The 22102-nt window shown below is 38.5% G+C and overlaps 1 protein-coding gene across 3 annotated transcripts in view; it reads right to left on the bottom strand.

Annotated features, from left to right (window-relative positions):
• The window catches only part of VPS13B (vacuolar protein sorting 13 homolog B), a 428152-nt gene extending 406542 nt beyond the window's left edge, over positions 1–21610 (bottom strand). For all 3 annotated transcript variants that reach the window (XM_051785196.1, XM_051785198.1, XM_051785197.1), the window contains exons 1-3: positions 21480–21610; positions 20540–20717; positions 12995–13138 (exon numbers count right to left, since the gene is read on the bottom strand). In XM_051785196.1, coding sequence (XP_051641156.1) covers positions 12995–13138; positions 20540–20686 — 291 coding nt within the window. In that variant the 5' untranslated portion in view covers positions 20687–20717; positions 21480–21610. The remainder of the gene's footprint in view (positions 1–12994; positions 13139–20539; positions 20718–21479) is intronic.
• Between the last annotated feature and the right edge of the window lie 492 nt (positions 21611–22102).

Below are 22102 nucleotides of genomic sequence, written 5' to 3'. Positions count from 1 at the left end.
CTGGCCACATCTGAGGAACATATGGGAAGAGACTATCAAGAACAGGCTGACTGAATTGCATGGAGTCAGCAGCACAGCCTTGTCTGCCCTTTTTCTCAGGTCTTCATCAGGCCCCGTTGGGGAAAAACTGCAGGGTAGAAAGCTTAAACACCTGGAATCCAGTAGAGATACAGGAAGGCAGAGACTTCCAGAAGGCAGCAGAACTATATATATATACAACATAGTCCAGATGATATTCACCTACAGAAAGTGTTCCAGAAGCCATGAAATATGACACTCCTGCCACTGGGAATAAAAAACAAACCTGAGATCAGCCCATCCACCCAAGAACTGGAACACTGCTGTCTCCTATGCTCCCACAGCAGAGCAATACTGACTGCGGTGATCAGGAGACCCCTCCACTACCAGAAATGCACAGAAAAGTAATCCTGCATTACCAACACACTTCAAAAAATCAGGACTAGTCATCTTTGGGTTTAATTCTAAGTAATTACACACAACTGCTGCAGCAACAGCTGTTAGTTCATTTTGGGAAATCCTAAAGTAACCTGAAATATTGAATAATGCTGACAGGTTAACAGGCCTATTAGGTTTTGCTATCTAATGAAACCACAATACGTTTTCAGCTTTAGCTGAAAATAAATAACTGAAATCAATAGAAACCCTTACATAACAAAATCTTCCAGAAGAATGATTCATGCATATAAAATAAAAAAGGAAAAGCAGCTTTGTGTTGCTCACCCTCCCATTAGATACAATACATAAGGACTTCAACTGAAAACGAAGGACAACATTTCTCAGCATTCTGAGCTCCGTAGACCTTTGCAAAGGAAGCCAAGTGAGGATCCTTAGTAAGCTAAGGTGAGGGTCTCAGGACGTGGTTTCTCAGCAAGTCAGTGTCAGAATCACTAAACAAACATGTTGGAGAAGATGGAGGGGAAAAAAAAATTTATTTCTCAATAGAGGGATCAACTTTGTTCCATATTTTCCAGAGGCAAAGAAATAAATATTTACAGTTAAAGTTCATGCTTTTGTAACAGTTGGAGTAAGACTATATGGTCCAGGGTATTGCCAGCAGCACAGTACAGTTTCCCTGGGGTTTTATGGCCTGTAAAGAGGTAAGACAATGACTTTTCCTTAGAAAAGAATGTACACATTTAAACCTGAATATTGATCTATTCTTTTGGAAGAAGTGTAGCTTAATGGGATAGAATTTATTATTATCCATAAGTGTTCAAAATAAAACACAATCTACATCAGTTGTACATCAAAATTATTTAACAGGAACTACTCTTCAAGTGCAGGTATTGCAAGCGAAGTGCCAAGCAACAGGCGAATAAAGGGAATTTTTCTGCTTAAGTTGTATCTAATAAATTGTAATTCAACCATACCCTTAAAAGGGAACAAGCTATAATGTCAGAGTATACTTTGTAGTCAAAAGAATTAAGAGTATTCTGTCTTTTGATTTTTAGATGCTTTTACGCAAGGTGGATAAATTACAGGGGTTTTCCACTACAAAATCTGTAATCATGCCCATTCTCAAATAGTAGGTTCTGCTATAATGAGGAGCTAAAATACATTCCAACAAATTTAACTATGCTTTAATCTATCAACAAATGAGGAAAAACTACTTCCTCTCCAAGGAAATATTTTTAAATGCATTACCTCACCTCATTCCCCATTAAACCACACCAATCCAAACTCTTCACCCAACTACATGAAACAAAGCTGGATTGTAGGGTCCTGATTTGATGTCAGCTGGACTGGGACAAGTCTGGAATTACTCCAAAGTAAATCAATTGAAGTAGTCCAGACCTACACCAGGGAAGCTGAATCAGAATCTGACCCTCTATTACTAGGAATTATGCCAAAGATGATATATAAACCCTTTTACCCTATACCTTGGAACAAAGACACTGACTATTGGCATTACATTTCCTTGCTGTAAGTAGGTCAGGAAAAAAAAAATCTGAGTAAAAATCAGTAAATGTACAAGGATTATTCTTCATCTTTCTACTTTATACACCTATATTTACACATAAGAATAGGTTCTCTGTACTTTATAAAGACAAATACACCATTTACATGTTAGTATTTTTGTTTGTCTCAGTAAACCTATTTTCTGGAATATAAATTGGAAGTGTTGTGGTATCTGAGTCCAACTCTTACATCCACTTTCTACTTGCCCACTTGCAGAATTAAAATAAACACTTCTGCTGGTTTCTTTAAAAAAAAAGTCTGCTCCTGTGCAAATGGGTTCCCTTCCAAAATTCAAGAATACATACCATGATATCACCCCCAATTATTAATTTACCAAATTAACCACAGCAAAAAGGAAACCAAGCAAACTTTTTTAGGCAGTGTACCACCACGAACAGTGAAGCCTTATGCTGTGGCAAAAAAAGTCTGAAAGCTGCTGGTATAGGTTTGAACCTTGAGCTGTGTCACAGCAAATGCAACTTAACCTTCAATTTGAAATTCAGTTTCATCAGCAACATAGGTGACACACACGCCAGCTTCTGCTCTCCAGATGCTTGGTATACACCAAAGGGAAGGAAAGGGACTGTGGCAGGGAAGAACAGGTCTGCTGGCTAGCTAGCACAGACCAAGTCAGTTAGTTACCTGTCCAGGACTATCCTGCAGCACAGTTCCTCAAACAGATGAACTCTGTATCACCCTTGTCTGTCTCCCTGGATAGTCTCCCAATACATAAAGTTACAGACACAGTACTTGTAATTCTCTTTGTAAGTGTTGGCACTCTAGGTTACTTACACATTTCCAAAATCATTATGTACTAATACACAACTTTCTGGCAAGGTGATGTGCTATTTTCCCTGCTAACTTTGATGTTATGCTAAAAGCATGAGACACAGAGACAGAAAATTATCTTCAAGGAGGCCTATGTCAGGAATGAACTTCATGAACTTCCAGAAGACCTGAACATCCATCAGCCCTGTCACCTCTTGGAGTTACCAGTAAGTTTGACAAAGTTTTCTTGAACATGAGCACTCGAAGTCTATTTCAGAGAACTCATAGACACACACACCCACACCCCCTTTGCACTCATATGTATCCCAGAGACAATAAATAATTTTACAGATGCAAATCACTAGCATTAGTTAGGAGGCATTAATACATTTTTTTACTTATTGATGGTTTTTTGCCCAGAATACAGCACATTAAGCTGTTCTAAAAGCAATTCTAGTGCATTCATATTCAAATTCACAACCTCAAGACCCATAACATACTCCAAAGTGCTAAAACACAAGTAACAACAGCCAATGCTGTATTAGCTCTAATACACCATTTGTTTCCTTGCATGATGTTGGTTTGCTGCATGTAATTCCTTCAATTTCCTAACAGCACAGCCATTTCAACAGAAAAAGTACTGGATACTACCCTAGCTGGTACAGAACAAAACTATTATTCACATTTCAACAATGAACTTTCTAATTGGTGCTTTGCCAAGAGTTTAACCTGACATTTAGTTTCCAAGTTCATTTGGCAGCCTAGAAAGCTCTTGCATATCATCTCCTCCTCTCTCCACACAGCAAATTCAGCGGATTTGATTTATAAACAACCATAACATCCACAATCTTAAACTTTCCAGAATATAGCTGTACTACATAGTGTAAATACTCAGTCTGGGGTCTGCAGTTTTCCAGCAGAACATACGAAGATGGGACCACAAAAGAATTCCAGAGATAAAAACCGGTTTTGTTTGAGGGAAGGAAGTTAAATATACATTGACTACCATTCAGCTGGGCACGTGTGGCAGTGCCTGCCCACAAAACAGTCAGAAAACAGCTCTTCACTGCTCTAGATGCCTTACTAAGTGGATTAACAGTGAAATTACAACCAATGTAAAACAACAGTTTACCCATGTCCTAAGTGTTATTCATGTTTCCTGTCCCAACTGTTCCTCCTTACCATCAAGCAATAATGAAATAAAAAGGTCAGGTGGGTCTTTAATATGCATAAATACATATACACATATATACACGCACACGGAGGTATGTATAAAGAACAAGCTTCTACACCAGTGCAGTATAACAGGTAAATGGGATTGCTGTTTCCTCACTTGTTAAGTAACATCACAATACCCCAAGCAAGGGAATCTAAAGCAACAAAGCAGAAAATGGGGAACTACAGTTTTAAATGAGAAAAAGAAGCAACATCAGCTTCCTCTGAGACAACAATTCTTCCCCTCCACATGGGCAACACTCCTGAACTGTCAACATTTGAACTACTTCTCAGGCAAAGTGGGATATGTACAGATGTTAAGTGTCAAAAGGTGTAAGAGCTCACTGGAATTGTACTGCAGAACAGAACCTGTACAGAGATGAACACAGGAACATGATTCCTCATGTAGAGAACAGAAGCACCTGCTTTTGGTTAAAACAAATAATACATATTTTGTTAACACTGGCATTTGGCACAGGTTTATAAGTTTTCATATGCATGAATAAAGAGAAATGTGCATATATGGAAGTCAAACAGTTTTACTGGTTGTTTCCTTACATAATTTGTTTTCTAATTTTTTTTATTTTCAAATAGAACATGATTTGCCAGTGGCAAGTTACAGTCAAATTCTAGAATCAATTTTAGAGAATGCTATGGAAGTAGAAATAAAAAAGGAAGGGGGAGAGACACAGAGAGAGAAATGGGTTAAAACGACTGTTACTTGCGGTCTGTTTGAGAACAATAAAAAAATGCTCAACAATATGTAAGTTTCCACAACTAAGACATGGGGAAATGCTTCAGTCAGAACACACTCCCCCAAGCACAGTCTGCCAGCTTCTATACCAACAAATCTCTAATCCTAATCCAGTTCCAGAAAAATCACAGAGATGGATATCCTTCTCTTGTTTTCAGAAACATCAGCCCGTGTGCAACAAGCTCATAACACTTCAATTTTCAGCAAATGAAAATTAGTATTTTCCATCAACAAAGACAGTATTGAAAAAACTGATATGAACATGTTTATAAACATTTGTTGATTTAATACTAAGTTTTGAGATTCTGAATTCTCACCATGTTATTTCTCAACCCAATTTTGAAAACGGACCTATTCTCTTTCTTCACACTCTACATTGAACTGACATTGCCAAGGGCATTGACATGGAGTTGCAATAAGACAGACACCAGGTCTGGCACACTCTTTAGTCCCAAAACACAGCTCTTGGAGAAAAAAAACCAAAACACATTGGCCTTAATTCAGAAACATCAGTTTAGTAGGGCAGCTGATAACTACTCAATACATAATTTAGTGGCATGAGACTGATCAGACAAGGATAGGCTTATACAACAAATGGAAAAGTGAAGTTACAAAAAGAAGCAGAACCAACTTTCACATCCAACTGTCAAAGCACAATTAAAGCTAAAGTGAAGGTCTAAATAGAAAGGAGGAATCTAACCAGGAAGTCACTGCCCACAATTTAAGTGTATAATGAAACCCCAGCACATATAAAAGAACAGTATAAGAAAAAAGTAAGGGAATTAACAAAAATAAAGTGGGTAGAGTCAGAGATTAATTTAAGAGCATCTGCCCAAAAGCCAAAAGCTTTAAAAAAGTACAAATCCAAAACACATGTCAAATAAAGCACCGATTTCTGCAGAAATACAAACTGATCCAGAAAAAAGCAAGTCCCATATCTACATCTATTTTAGAACCCATGAAATAACTGCATTGTAGTAATCTGCTCTGAAAATATTTTCTTCAAAACATAGGAGAAAATAATAATAATATATTAAACTACTAAGCCTGAAATATTTTGACAGATTCAATATATTCAGCACTACGCAAGATTCCCCAAAAGATACATACATGTGGAAAACTACTCTGACATGTCTAAAATTAGGATTACATCTTCCCAAAATATGGCATCCCGACAAGGTTCCACCAAAATAAGTGAGACATTTCTCGGCTAGTCAGGTGTTCCAAGGTAAACAAGTGGAATTTTTTACATAAGCATGCTACCCTCACCTGATTAAACAATCTACTTAGAATTACCTGTAAAGCTAGGGAAGCTTAAAGGACCACTAGGCACCACATCCAAAAAACACCCCTCCCCTTCATATCCATCAGGTGGCTTTAATCTCTTCTCACCTAACCTATTTGTCCATTTAGCTGCCTCAGCCTTCCTCCATGTACTACTCCTATCTGCATTATCCTTTCCTCTTGCTATTTGAGAAAGACAGAACTCCAGCTGATGTTCTACATAAGACCAACTAACTTCAAAGTCATGCTCCAAAGAAGTGCCTTTCCCTAAGATAACAAAGCCATAAATCTGATATAAATTATTTAGTGCCTAATTTTGTAAATATGTTTGGGACACTACCGAAAGTCAGAATGGACTGCAGAAGAGCTCTCTTGGTTGCAGAATACATGTTTCCACCTGGTTGCCTCAAACTTTACCTGCTAAAGGAAGACTGAAAATTGGCTGTTTAACAGTCTATAGAATATTCATAAATTAAATGAGGTACAGTACTAGCATCACATAAGCATTTAAAAAAGATCTCACCCTCCAAAGACCTCAATCTCCAAACTAGGGACATTGATTTGGCACTTAAAAGAAAGCTCATGTACACTTTATGTATAAAGAATTAAAACATTAATGTATATAACCCATGTTTATACATAAGTAAACATATTTCTCTTTCTTGAATTTAAAGGACAATTACACTGTTTTTTTTGGAGGGTAATGAGTTGTTTAAAACATGAAAAGTGTTATTTCCTTTTTGGCAAGGCCATGTTTCCCCATACACAACAGACATTTTAAAAAGGCAAAGAGCCAGTCTAAGTCAGTATAGTCAAACAGTAATTAAAAAACCCAAACAATGTTTAATTCTAAATATTTAAATTTTAAAAAAGCAAAATGGCAATTTAGGATAGATGACAAGAAGTCCAGTCCATATGCCTAAGACCAACTGTCCAAGTATACTAAAAGATAGAAAGTACCACAAATTATGCCAAGGCAACTAGAGAACCCGAGGCCTTAAACCTCAACAAGACCCCAGCAGTTGGAAGGCATAACTACTTCTGGAAGAAAGCTGGTTTTAAACAGCAGTTCTCCACCCGGATAGCAACCATAAGACAATACATCCATGTCAAGTAGCTTTTCAGCTACCAGCTCTGCATTATGAGGACTGTCTTTTAATCATTTGTTGCAAGCCAAAGTAAATCATCCATTTAGAGGTAGTTCAGGCAACAGAAGGAACAAAACAACAGGAATTTTTGAGCTTTACTTCAAAAATGTGAAAAGCAGAAACTTCTTGCCCTTCACCAGTACTGAAATAAATTCCACAGTACACAGGAGCACAAATAAGTATCAGCAAAACTATGGGATATCTATGCACAATAATAACACTATAATCTTGAGGTTTGTCAGTATGAAGGACATAAGGACTTCTTCAGGCCTGGATTGGGTTTTAAGGGCAAGGTTTTGGTAGCAGGGGTCTACAGGAGTGGCTTTGTGAGAAGCTACTAGAAGTTTCCCTTATGTCTGAGGGAGGCAACGCCAGCTGGCTCCAAGAGGGAAGCCAACACTGGCCAAAAGGCCATCAATGACAATTATCAGATAACAGATTTAAGATGAAGAAAGAAGATACAGAAGCATTTATGGCCAGAGTAGAGAGGAATGAGAACATGTGAGCTAAAGAATCCTGCAGACACCCAGGTCAGTGCAGGATGGGGGTAGATGCTCCAGACACTGGAGCAGAGATTCCCCTGCAGGCCACAGTGAAGACCACGGTGAGGCAGCTGTCCCCCTGCAGCCCATGGTAGAGCAGATATCCACCTGCAGCCTGTGGAGGACACACACTGGAGCAGGTGGACATCTGAAGGAGGCTGTGAGCCCGTGGGAAGCCCACACTAGAGCAGGCCCCTGACAGGACCTGTGGACCTGTGGGGAGAAGAGCCCAAGCTGGAGATGGTTTGTTGGCAGGACTTGTGACTGCTTGGGGGACCCACATATTGACAAATTCACATGAAAACTGCCCAAAATTAGGAACACATTAAGAGGCATTCAGGTAACCAAGGCAGCTACTCAGGCTGAGGCAACACAATGGCACTAAGAAAATTAAGAAATGTGCCTGTGGGAGTCTTTGAACAAACGCAATTTCTTCTTTGATAATATTCTTTCAGAATAACTGCAATCTAAAGCATCAGATACTTTGCTTTTAAAATCGATAAAGTGGTTAATAGGAAAAAATGTAGGTAAATTACATGGTCTCTCTTGCTTGCCCAGCTAGAACATGTGAAGAGTAATTCAGTTTTAAGCAAAGCTGCTCAGCATCTCCTCTTTAGCCTCCTTTGAAAACAGTGGAGATAGAAGACAAAGTGTCTGAATCGAATGCTACAAGGCCTTTTCTAGCAGTTACAACCTGCCTTTACTACTTTCTCTACTGAAAGAGTAAGTTTACTAAATGTTTTTGTAAGAAATTCGTGGGGTGTGGTATTTCTCTCTTAGAAAGACAATATCCTTGAAAAAGAGAATCTCCTACCTAAACCACTTTTTTTCCACACCTATCAATTCATAGAAAAATGTAAGAACTCTTCATACTGGAGTTCTTGAAAATGGCATAAAACCCAACTAAAGACTCTGCTAAATCTTCCTGAGCCTTTGGAAAAGACTAAACAACTGAAGTCTGATTTGCACAAAGGAATTTGTACAAAATGCTTTAATTCATAATATGGAAAACTGCTCTTTTTAGTTATATATACTAATTTGTATGCATGCACACACAGAAACATATAAAATTCCCTTTTTTCTTATATTAATCTACTAAAACACATATAAGAGCAGCATGAACTGGCTGCTTAATGAGAATTTCAGATCCATCATTAACCTGAGATGATGATTCAACACTAGCTGACAACATATTTTACTTTTGGCAGGGCAGTTCTCAATATAATCTTCACTTTAAACTTTGCATACAGATGTTAAAACTCAGTATCAGATTTACTGAACTAAAGAGACCACTATGAAAGTGAGCAGGTATCAAATAAAAAATATTTTAAAAATAAAGACCTTGAGCTTCTACATGAGGAAACAAAAAGCACAAAGGTGGGTCACTAAAGACTTTAAGTTTCTGACTTCAAGTCTTATCATAATTTTGCTGTCATGGAACAGCAGAAAGACTCAAATGGAAAGAAAACAGCACTGCTTGTCCATACAACCACTTTCCATTGAAACTGCTACAACCCAGGTGAGGACAAAAACAGCAAAGCACAGCTTCAGACCTGAGATAGCTTTACCATCTAAGCAAAAACTTTATATAACTACACACTCATTAAACATAAGCCTTGTGTCTTCACTGTCAAAGTTCTCCATAACCTGTCTACACACCTTATCTCCCATCTCAATCATTTTCCGGTCAAGACTAATTCCTGCTTTCAGCATTCTTTGATGGCAGTCCCTACCAACTGTCAAATAAGAATGTGTCTGCAATTCTGACAGTCATGCTTGTGGCCTGTTCTCCACTGCTTCCACAGAGTTATTATATTCCTTCACAACTTCCTTCGTCATGCCTCCTGAAAAAAGAAGTGCTCAATTGTCTGTATGCTGATCCAAACTACTTGTTTTCCCTGTGCCCCTGTAAGTGCTTCTACCTAACAGCCTTTCTCAATTCCATAATTAGTTATCCTTGGAGTACAGAGAATCTTCATCTTCATATACATCAGCATATTCCTGGTGCACTGTGTCCTGATTAAAGGCAAGGACTCAGAAGTGAAGCAATAATACAGATAACACATTTCTCCTTGATCTCCTCATTGCGTCAGTTCCAACACTAAAAACCACAGAAATCAAGGCTGAACACAAAGAATATTAGTCTTGTGGTTAGTTATAATTGCAGGAAGGTGAAGAAAACAGACACGGGCTTACAGGCTTGTCCTTCCCAATTTGTACTACCTGAATTTAAAGCCTGTGGTTTGGGCACAGAGGTATTGTGGCACGGAGAGGCAAAGAGAAAAGAGCAAAGAATTTCAAACAGGACAAAAGGAGAAAAAAAACTCTAGGAGGAAAAACAGCAGTCAACCCAGATTTAGCAAGGTGTTTTCAATTTTATATAAAGTCATGAGATTTAATATATAGAGATAGGTAACGAGAAGAATATAATACCAGAACTTTAACTATCTTCTATAACAAGTCAAACAAATTTCAGTTACATGTAAGTATGTAATAACAGATTTCACAATCATCCTTACCAACATGTTTCATGAATTTGAGAACATTATAAATGCTCATACTTAAAACTCAGTGCTGCAGAAGATTACATTAAAGACCAAAAAACAAAAAAAAACAGGCACAGTTGCATTAGGCTGACAGACATCAAAAAGCAATGCAAAATGCCTCACACCAAAATTCTATTTCAAGTACTGCCATTAAACAAGTCATAACCAAAAGTGTACATACAGAGAATGTTCAATAGAGCACCACTTTAATCACTGCAAAGTTCTGTTCCTGATTCACTTCAGTTTAATTTTCTTGTAAAGTAGCCATATTTAACATTTGGGTTTTAGAAGCAGTAGTATCAGATGTAAAAAAAGTAAGAAAAGGAAGCAAAGCACAGACAAAGGGGGAAAAGCAATGACCTTCAAAATGTCCAAACTTCAAAACCCACATAAAATACCACTAATTCTACAACATAGATTTTGTATATCGTTGAGTGAACTTACCAGTTTTACAACACTTCTGCTTAGAAAAGGACAGTATTTGCATAAAACTAGAAGTTGAGCCATTACTATCTACTCCAGACTTAGCTGAGGAGATGCTGCAATAGCATGAACAAAAAAAACAACTAAACTAACACCAAAGCTGAACTAACAATGACAAAGCATCAAAGTAAAGGGCATATGTACAAAAGCACTCCCAAGGAACTGATACACTTCAAAAACGTAAAAAAGAAGAGAGGTTTTTGCTCACAAAAATCTGCAGGGTCCACTGGACAATAGCTTCAAACAATGCCATGTATTTTAATCTTCATATATCTTCAACAGAAACATTGTTTGAAATAGCCCCTTTCCAAAGAATACATCTCTCATTAAGTTGAGGTCAGAACTTTATTTTTTGTGCAGGTGAAATTATGCATGTGCTCATTAGAGGTTTCACCTGAGGAAGGAAATGCAGGATCAAGACAATCAATTTGAGACCTAAACTAAACTTTCTTGGTAATTATGTTCTTCACAGATATGAAGTTCTTGGCAGAACAGTTCCAAGCTGGAGCTAAATTCACTTAAAGTCCATTTTACTAACATTTTCCACAGAAATATTTTATTTCATTCATAGTTTTTATTCACTGATTACAAAGACTTTTATGACAACTGGTTTTAGCCAAGTACTCCGCCATACAAGGTTAGAACACAAGAATTTCTCGAACACTTTCTTTTTATAAAACACTTTCAAATAGTAATTTAAAAAATAAAATTCAAGCTGTCAACTTTTTAAACCATATCCTCAGATAACAGCATAAAAGTGTTTTCATTTACATTCTTGTTAGTCAAAGATAATCCTTCTATGGCACAGACCCAAATTTTATCCTCCTGGGTGTACATACCACTGAATAATTTGTTCAAATGTCAGTTGCAATTTTCAAAATTCCTTTCTTGCCTCTGAATCTTAAACATCTGTAATAAATACTTGTTTTGAGAGTGCTTTACATTTGTGACACTTGACCTCTTGCTGTATGCACCACAAAATTTAAGTTTCGAATACCAGGCAAGGAGGAAATCTGATCATTCCAGCAGTAGCCATCTGCAAGGTCCAATATCAAATATTAGTTCTGGGTTGCACAAAGTCGTGGGCTACAAATCTTTTTCTGCAACTCTTATAATCAGCTGCAATTTGCTGCTTCTAAAACCCATTTCTCATGGAACATCTGGTCTCAAAAAGCTTACCTTAATATTGGAACTGTACTTAGCATTTGGCTGCTGGTGCGTGTACCTGTGTGTATATGCACATGCACGTCTGCACACAGATTTAACTACAGAATGCAAGCGTGTGCTTTGTGGGTGGCACAGCTAGAACTAGAGGTTTCTACTCCAGCAAAAAAGCCTCTTAGATCTGGAACTGTAAAAGAATATTACAAGAAATATCAACCATCACAGAAAAGTGTTTGGCAATGTTCTTGCTGGTTTGCATCTATTTATTGCTGTTAAAAGTTAACAGCTCATCAAGCACCCTACAAAACACTTGAATTTTGCATAAATTGGAATTTTCTTTTGCATGAACCTCAATATAACTGAAAGACCACCTTGAAATTGAAATGTAAACAAGGCTTTAAAAAAACCAACAAAAACAAACCAGAAAACCTCTCTAGAATCAAAGCACTATAGTGACTAAAACAAAGCAAGTTTAACATTAATATATCTACGTACTTTTGGTTAACTTAGATATATGACAAAAATTGAGACACCATATTTCAGCTTTATTGTGTCAGAACAAAACCTTTCCTAAGCCTGTGAAACAGCATAGTGTACAAATTGTGACCTTTACATAAAGGAAGTCTTCCAAGTACTATACTCAAGCAAGCACTGTAACTCCTAAAGGTAAACATTAATTACAGTCCAGAATCTTTAAAGCATTCCTTCAGCAACACCACTTCTGAAAAACGCCCAGTGCTGAGTTGTGCCACATTCAGCTGACTCATGCAACCAGCACTGTTTCTTGAGAGGCAGCAAGCCCACAGGACGGTATATTGCTCTTGAAATCCACTTCTTCTCTAATCATGGGAAAATTCTGACAGAGCACTATTAACATGCTTTCACATCTGCAAGAACTCTTTATTAGCTGCAGCTAAGACAGAGTTTAAAAATAAGCATAAAGGAAGAGACTAGCCATGACAAGAAGAACATCATTAGCCTCTCAGAAAATAAAAAGAATCCCAACTTTACATGTCAGATTCTTCAGAAGGCTTTGAAGAAAGTGACCTGTAGAAGTTATTATTGTCATCAACCTCTCAATGTTAGAAAAGCATTCATCACATTTCTTACCTGAGCACCATCCTTTAACTTCAAAATGCATTCCATTGTATTGATAGTGATGACAACTGGTTCTGATCCCAATTTTGTCCATGGCACGTGAATCCGAAGTTCATGAATATGCCCGCTTAAAAATGTAAATGGCAGTTTCAGCTCCTAACAACAGCAAAGAATGCAGAATTAACTACCGAAACAACAAAATTCAAGACGCATTTTTAACTCAAAATAGTATGGTTCTATCACAAAACAAGTCAAAATTTATTCTCCCCTAATCAGTAGTGTGTCACAAGGCATGGGATTTGCCCTTCTAATCACTTGCATGCTTACATTACAATTAGTCTGTTCAAAGGAGACGTTTGGATTACCACGTCCTTAATAATAAAACAGTTTAAAACCACCTCTCTCACATGAAGCTACTGCAACATGCTTCACTATTCAAGGGACAAGTAGAAATGATCAAGGTGAAAGTAAATGCTCAAATTAATATGCAACCTGTGTTATTGTGAAGAGAACAAATTTAGAATTAAACATTGACAATGCAACAGAAAGGCAATTTCTTTGAAAATATTTTAATACTCAGAGTTGTAAGAGCTCAGTGCTCTTAACACTGGCCCACTGTTGCCCCATTCACATCAAACTGCTAGTGAACACAAAGTTATTAAATTTTTTATGGACAAAACTGGACTCCTCCTCATCAAGGCCTAATGTGAATATCACACTGCTTTAAAAACTGGTGCAAATCAGTCCAGAACTCCTAACAAATGCCTGACACTCCATCCAGCCAATGCAGGGATCACAACTCTACAGCACAGCCCCACTGAGCCAGCTGCTGCATGCAGCAATTCAGCAGGAAATAAGGTGCCAAAGTGTTTTAGGTTCTCCAGTAGCTTCAGAGCACTTAACAGACACAGTGGTCAGGCTAGAGACCTGGTCCCAGGACGAGTAACCAAGATTTGGAATAATGAAGGCAAGTGTTTACTGCGAAACAAGGAAACAATTTTTGATACTATGTCAGAATTTTAAGTCAGCATTCTCAAAACTAAGTATTCTAATGATGAGGTTCCAGTGATGATTCATCTTCTTACTCTTCTGATGTCCTATTCTAACATTTTTTACTATAAAATTTTAATGGAGAAAAAACAACAGATGTCTTCAAGTTGCTTAAAAGCCTGGTGTTTTCATCTTCATCTTAGATACTGGGAACTACAGGTGTAAATCTTCTCAGATGGAGAAATAAGTGAATCTAAGTCTCCTAGATGCTAGGTGATAGCTTTGGCCAACCTACAACCACCCTCCAGTCCAACTGCCCCACCAATCCAGGGCTGACCAGAAGTTGTTAAGGGCATTGTGCAATTATACACAATATGCATGGGGCATCCACTTCCTCTAGGAAGCCTGTTCCAGTGTTTGACCACACCCTGGTCAATGCTTCTTAACGTCCAGTCTAAGCCTCCCCTGGCAGAGCTTTGAACCATTCCTACATGTCCTATCCCTGCATACCAGGGAGAAGAGCTCAGCACCTCCCTCTCACATCCCCTCCTCAGGAAGCTCTAGAGAGCAGTGAGGTCACCCCTCAACCTCCTTTCCTCCAAACCAGACAAGCCCAAAGTCCTCAGTCCCTTCTCACAGGACATTGCCTCCAGCTCTTTCACCAGCTTTGTTACCCTCCTCTGGACACATCCTTGTTTAATTGTGGGGCCCAGAACAACACACAGTGCTCAAGGTGAGGCCGCACCAACACTGTCACAGCGGGACAGTCAGCTCTGTTGGTGATGGTTGGCTGGTGATGCCGAGTTTGATGCACCCCAGGAGGGGGTTTGCCCTCTGGGCTGCATGGGCACACTGCTGACCTACTGAGTCTGCTGCTGACCAACACTCTCAGGTTCTTAATTGTTGTGTTTCTTAGTAAACTCAGGGACATAAAACTTTGTTCAGAACTCCAGAATTATCCTGGCAAGGCAGGGCTTAAGCACCTTTGCACCTTGGCTCAGTTTGGGTACATACAACATTCAACTCAGAATTCCTCTGAATGAACAGATGTTAAATAGAAAAGGTCCAAGAAACTCAGAGGTCGAACAGGCAAGTTGCTAGGCAATTTTAGACAAACATCTAGAAGTAGATGCAGAAAGCCTCTTTTCCTGTACTGCTTGACCCTAGACGTATCCATGCCGTATAGAGCTTCTATGTTAATAAAATTTGGGGACGAAGTTATTTTGCCTTTGGGAGGTGACATATATTATAAAGTCTTAAAAATCTGCCTATAGAATATTTCTGTGAAGCTAGCTTATGTCATTATTTTCCTAATATCTTGAAATAAAATCAAGGATAGATTTACAAATTATGAATCTATAATTAAACCTTGGTGACATATTTTGAAAGCCCACCAAAATTTTTGATTTTCCTAAGTAGTTACCATGTCCTAAGTTGAGAGTTGAAACAACCATTATTACATTTGTGACAGGTTAGCATTCTGAGATAGCCTCTAATTAGTCACCCAAAAGACAAGTTAACAATTTTTACTCAGGAATACCTATCACCACGACAGCAACAAAGCTGCTAATACGAGCTGTTTTCAGCAACACTTTCCACTCTGCAGCTGATACCTCTTCAGCCTTTCTACTGGTACTATGAAAAAGTTCATCTTGCATCTAAGAGCAGATGAAAGTACATTAACTGCTGACAAAATCTTCAGAGAAGAAAACTAGATAAAATTATAGCTCTGGGGGTTTTTGCCAAGTACAGCTTTCAGTTTATAAATTAATTTTGGGAGTTTAATGAGCTTTCGTTAATGAAGTTCAAAAAAAACACACTCATCTCATGTTAGGGAAACTCCTGACTCCTTCCTCAGCCATGCTTACACAAAGTCACATCTAATTCCAAGTCCCTATTCTAAAAGTTGACAGTTACAGAGTTTCTCACAAAAGGTTTGAAGGAAATTGCTAATTTGTTTTTACAAAGTGTTTCTTCTTCGTCTCATTCACTAAAATACTTAAGGATTTTAGCCAAAAGCCTCTCTCCTAAAAATTCAGCTGTATGCTCACAAGCAACACAAATAAAATTTTAATCCAAACAGTTTCAGTTAAGACACTGAAAAGCAAGTACTGGGCAGTTTAGTTACACATGTTGCTACAGGAATCATACAATAAATTAAATAGAGCCTTTTGTCCTGGAGTTTTGTGGTGGTTTTCTGTTGTTTTTTTTCTTTTTTTTGGGGGGAGGGGGAGTGGCACTGAAACAAATTATAAAAAACATACAATCTATAAAAATACATTACAACTTAAGAGATAATGCTTTCAGGGATCAAGACAGCAAATTAACACTGTTACAGTAATAAGAAATAAATTCCCATTCCAGACACGTAGTTATCTAAATTTTATGTTACTCATCAATACCACAATGTCTATTTAGATCCTGACCTGTATTTACTTCAAAAGGCATTCTAGAATAGCTCTTTTTCCACTATTTTCTGGATGGATTTAACACATTCTCATTTTTGTCTAGTTAACTGCTAGATATTGAAAGACACAGAAGTAGGAATTATTTCAAAATGAGGTGATACAAGCAAATGCACTACATATTTAAAAGATAGGTTTTTTTCAAAGAAATTTAGATACAAATGTTGTCTGGCATTATTCTAATTTCCTTAAAGCAATGCAGAGAGATCTGTTGTACTATTTCAATAGACAATACATGTGTGTGCCGAATTTATAAACCTGTTCATAATATAACATAACAAAGACCATTTTTATTCCTCCTCACTTCCTATGAAATCTTTCCCCTTTCATTAAGTACCGCTTGAAATTCTTAATATTTCTTCTGTACTCATGACTGATTAGACACTACATTTTAGATTTTACATTTACATCACAGAGATCCTTCACAAAAATATTATATGACTAAAAACAAACTTCTGGGCTTGACCCATAAATAGCAGATTGATATCATGCAAGACTGCAGACTAGATGACCATAATGCCCCTTTACCTAAAATCTCCCCTTGCTCTAAAACACAAGACTATCCCAAACTTTGGAGTGTTTGGCAAGTATTTTTCTCCACATCAGCATTAACTCAAATACCCTTTCTTCACACTCAAGGCTGTATTTCACAAGTAAGCCAGTGGCACATAACACAGACACCTAAAATAAAGATATTTCAATGCTCTAGTTTCCTTAAAATCATTTAAGTACATTAGAATTTTTCATATGTCTTTTTTAATTCTTTTGGATATGAAAAATTCACACTTATAATACAACTCAATCTTTAGATCAAGCTATCCTTTGTCTTCCAAAGACTGCTCCATCTTTCTCTTCTGAGTTTGTAAAACAGTTAACATAAAAAACTACATTGTTAAGGGAATATACAAAAGCTGCAAAAAGAGCTCTCCATGTATCTTATCTCTTTGGTATCACTGTGTCAACAGAAACATTACACACAAGTTGGTCACCAAGTTCATGGTAGTTCTGTTACCTCTGGTACCACGGGAACCTCACATAGAAGTTGACAAGTGCTTAAAAGGTTTTTCCAAAAAGCAGTATTTAATTGTTTATTGCATATTACTTTCTTGAAGTAATCTTTGTACAATGGGTGTATTATGCGTAGATGGAAAATTTCTTGGCATGTTTCATCTTGCAGTAATTGAATCATCCAAGATAGGGAAAAAAGATACCAAAATTTTATCAGATTTATTCTTCAACTAAAGATAATTATTATAATATTATATATTATATACATATAATTATAATTAACTGGTTACTCAAAGAGGGACACAATTAGGTACAAAAGCTACACTGTACCTAGAAGGTTGAACCTGAGTACAAACCAGTACTTGACTTCCACTACAGAAGTGATATTGTACAAAGAAAAAGGGGGCAGAGAGAAGGACAGACTCTAAAAGTTATTGCAATGACAATCAGCTCAGTTTAATGAGAGCATAAAACATATATAAATATATGTAAAAAACATGCAAAGTATTTTCAGGTACTGAAACATTCTCTTTGGGGTTGATACATAGAAAATTTATTACATTATCTTATTTTACAACTGTATTACATCTGATTTCAAAAGGTACTGGTTCCAAGTTGGTCACAAAAAGCTTTTGGAAGACAGACAGCAGTTTATGTTCTGTTGTCACCTGTCCTTTGAGATTCTGTTCGGTAGCCTGTAAGAGCACAACATGGGAACACTAATATCAGCTGAAGTGAGGAGAGTGAGGGGACAAAGCACAGACTTGTCCTAAATCTGTTATAAGGTGTTTTGTCCAGTAGTTTGGCACCTATTCTAACATTCCCAAAAAGTCACGTATAACTCCACAAAAGATGGAATTCTCTGAAAAATGTTCAAGGCTATAGACAAAGATATCCAGGATATGTGCATTTCTATCTAAAAGCCTAAAGCATGAAATTAAAGCTGAGTTCATTTCAAATAAGGAGTAGGGAACCAGGCTGGGGATAGCCTGGGACAGAAAGGATGTTAAAAGAGCAGAGCAGTTAGGGTGACTAACTTCAGATACCATGAACCCATCATGGCAGAGAACCCAAATAAAATCATATAGCTGGTAATTTTTAGAAACCAGCTTCTCAAGGGAGCTCCCTGCCAGCTGCAAAGGTTTGGGTCATTGTATTATCAAATACTATATACTCAAAGACTTCTGCTGAGCAGGTGTAAAGCAGCATCCCTTCACAAAAAAGAGAAAGACACCCTAAATACAGTCCATGGGTCCAGACAAGTTCCAAAGAATAATAAGAGTCAAATTACGATCGCTAAGTTTCACAAAGACACAGTCAAATAATGTAAAAACAATTAATCCAAGCTAAATTTTGAATTTATCACATCCCCATTCAAGCTGATAAGTCATGAGCACGGGTACATATGGTAACACTACAGGAGCCATGACATTATTAGATTGAGCTGGATATTTAGGAACCCAGTTGACACATAGGTAGACAAAGATGAAGCCAGGGATCATCCACGAGCAAACTGCAACTACTGGAAAAGGAATATCACCAATGACAGCAGCAAAATTCTAATAGTATCAGGTAATACAGCAAGTTTAATATCCATCACAATTTGTTATTAGGACAAGCTTTCTCTATATACAGTAGAGCATTGAAACAGTTTACCCAGAGAGAAGGTTTTCACAAGACAGGAGATTTCAAGACTCAACTGGAGAAAAACATAAGTTGGTCTGACAATGTTGGCAACAGCCCTGTTCAGAAGAGGAGGCTGGACTACATGACCTCCAGAATTCCTTTCTGACCAGTCCTTCTTTGGTTCTACAATACACACATTTAAAAAGGCTCACAGGGGAACACATCCTATACAACTGAAGTCTAGTACCCACATCAGCTGTATGGACAAGCTGTGTCAAGAACATGAGGAACTAATAGACTTGAGAGAAAATAGAGAGGCCACCAAATACTTGAAGGCAGACAAGTCAGGCTCTTCAAAAGGCACAGAAAATAGGACAGGATCTCTTGAAAGAAAGATTGTCTCCTCTTCCAGAACAGGACCAGAGATTCTTAATTAACCATAAGTACTTCTTCCACATTTTAAAAGGTGTCCCCGACAGAGACTACGCAGTCTCCTCAGTCTACTCCAATGCCTCATAATCAAACTAAAAAAAGACTTTCATTTATGTCCAACCTAAGGCTCCCTGTGTGCAATTTATTCTATCGTTTCTTGTCACATCCAAAAAATTCTTACCCTATCTTGTCTCACCTTATTTTATTCAAAATTAAAAATGCATTTCCTCTCTATTTCATTCTTCTTTCAATGGATGTATTGTCTAAATTTCTCATTCTTCTTTGCTGCATTTATCTCAGTTTCTTCACCTGGTTGGACTGGACACAGGACACAGGACTCTAGCTAAGACTTGCTACACCATGCACAACAAAAGCCAGCTTTACTTGTCTCACACACTCAAGCTGTCAACTCAGATAAACATAAAAGGAAATCATCTCTCTGCTAAAACTTAATTAATTTATATTGATAGGAGACTCCAAATTCTGTATCTAGCGTATTAGTTGGTCAAGCTTGTCTTTAGTCTCTGATCTAATCTACATAAACCAGCTGATCAAATCTGTCCCTCAACTACTCTTAAGTTTAGATACAAGTGGAATGATGAAATCTTAAATGAGAAAACCAAACAGAGAACACAAATCTGTGTTTAGTTTGCATAATTCTAGAGATCCTACTTTACTTTGTGACATTTTGGATTAGTTACTATATGCAATTAGTAAATATGACTGGAAAAGAAATTTAATTAACGTTCATACTGTAAAACAATGGTTACTGAAAAAAAAAACATGTCTGAAAAAAGGCCCTTCTCTTCACACCCCATAAGTTACAGAATGTGTAAAGAACTACCATTAATTGCTAAACAAATGGCATGAAATTAAAGCAAGAATAACTAAATGCAGGGGGGGAAAAAAAGGACTTGCATAAGAAGAAAACCAGCAAGCACTAAATGATTATTTAGCTGTGCAGACCAATCTAAATAATTCAGTCAACTTCTTTTAAATCAAAAGCACAGACTGTAACAACTAAAACATAACGTACCTGTTCAAGTACATCCAACTTTAATTCAAGTTTACTAAGTACAACATCTCCTCCCCAGAGTGACAACTGCAGATCCGAAGGCTTCAAATTCTTTATGTAGCGATTCACATAACTCATCAAAATAGGAGTTACATAGGACTCCAGCATCCTGGAAGATATCTATATTACAGGTCAAGCACTAAGAAAAAAAGGACAAGAGATTGAGTTATTAGTTACAAATCTGATGGTCTAATTTTCAATAATGCACCAGTCCCACTGTTTGAAAGTATGAAAATAATTCTAAATATGCGTTTATAGGTAGAGATACACATAGTTACATATAAAGATCAAGCATATAGCAAGATGAAAGCACATCTATTTGACCTACAAATTTTCAGCTTACATATATATATATATATATATACACACGCATATACATGTGTGTGTGCGTATATATGAACTAGTATACATGAACTAGTAACTGTCTTGCTCAAAAGAAAAGCTAACCAACCAAACCAAAAAACAGAAAAGATGATCACACAGCACTTAAATGACAGGAAAACTGCTTTTCGGAGTCATCAAAAGGATAACTTTTGATAACATCTAAAAAGGATAACTTTTAACAGACAAAAGTGCACACTAAAACATGCCCTTAGATGCCCCTCTCCGCTCTGACACCAGTGTCAGTCTCCGAGCACGATGTCCAAGGCAAACCCGCCAGTTTCCTGCCACCCTGAACTCCAAGAAACCAACATCGTCCATGACCCGAGCCGAGGTCACTCTCCTACCTCCCCACACCCTCTCCCACACCTCCGCCGTCCCGAGGAGACCCTTCCCCGCTCCGTCACCCCCGAAGCCTCACCCAGACACTCTCACGGCGCCGGGCAGCCCCCGCCCATACCTCCGGGACACATCTTCACATGTCCCTCCCCGGGCCCCTACCACCGCAGGACCCCTTTACCTGCCCCAGCAGCAGCCCCGACGCTCCGTGCCCCCCGAGCGGGCCGGGCCGCGGGACCCCGTGCTGGGAGCCCCGTGCCGGGAGCCCCGCGCTGGCAGCGCCCCCACCGCGCTACCGCCCCGGACCCGCCGCGCCGCCGCTTCCGGGTTCCCCGGCGCGTGCGCGCTGCGCCGCCGGCCCCGGCCGGAAGCGTTTGGCGGGAGCGCAGGGGCGGGGCCAGGGGCGGCACTGAGGGCGGGGGTCACGTGCCCTGCTGGGGGCGGGGCCCGGGAGGGGGCGGGGTCTGATTCGCGCGTGCCTGTGGGGCTGCGGGTGTGTGGCGGCTGTGCTGGGGTCGGGTGGTTTGGGAAAGGTGTCTGGGATCGTCGAGTCCAACCTGTGACCCAACACCACCATGTCAACTAGACCACAGCACTGAGGGCCACGCCCAGTCTTTCCTGAAACACCTCCAGGACCGTGACACTACCACCTCCCTGGGCAGCCCATTCCAGTGTCTGATCACCCATTTTGTGAAGAAATTCTTCCTGATGTCCAACCTAAACCTCCCTTGGACAACTTTAAACTATGTCTTCTCATCCTGTCACCAGCTGCCTGGCAGAAGAAGCCGACCCCCACCTACAACC

Source organism: Manacus candei, unplaced genomic scaffold, assembly GCF_025592945.1.
Source record: "Manacus candei isolate 608988 ecotype Guabito, Panama unplaced genomic scaffold, ASM2559294v1 h1tg000019l, whole genome shotgun sequence".
NCBI classification, from domain to species: Eukaryota; Metazoa; Chordata; class Aves; order Passeriformes; family Pipridae; genus Manacus; species Manacus candei.
The sequence above is the reverse complement of the archived record's forward strand: the minus strand, read 5'-3'. Positions and strand labels throughout refer to the sequence as shown.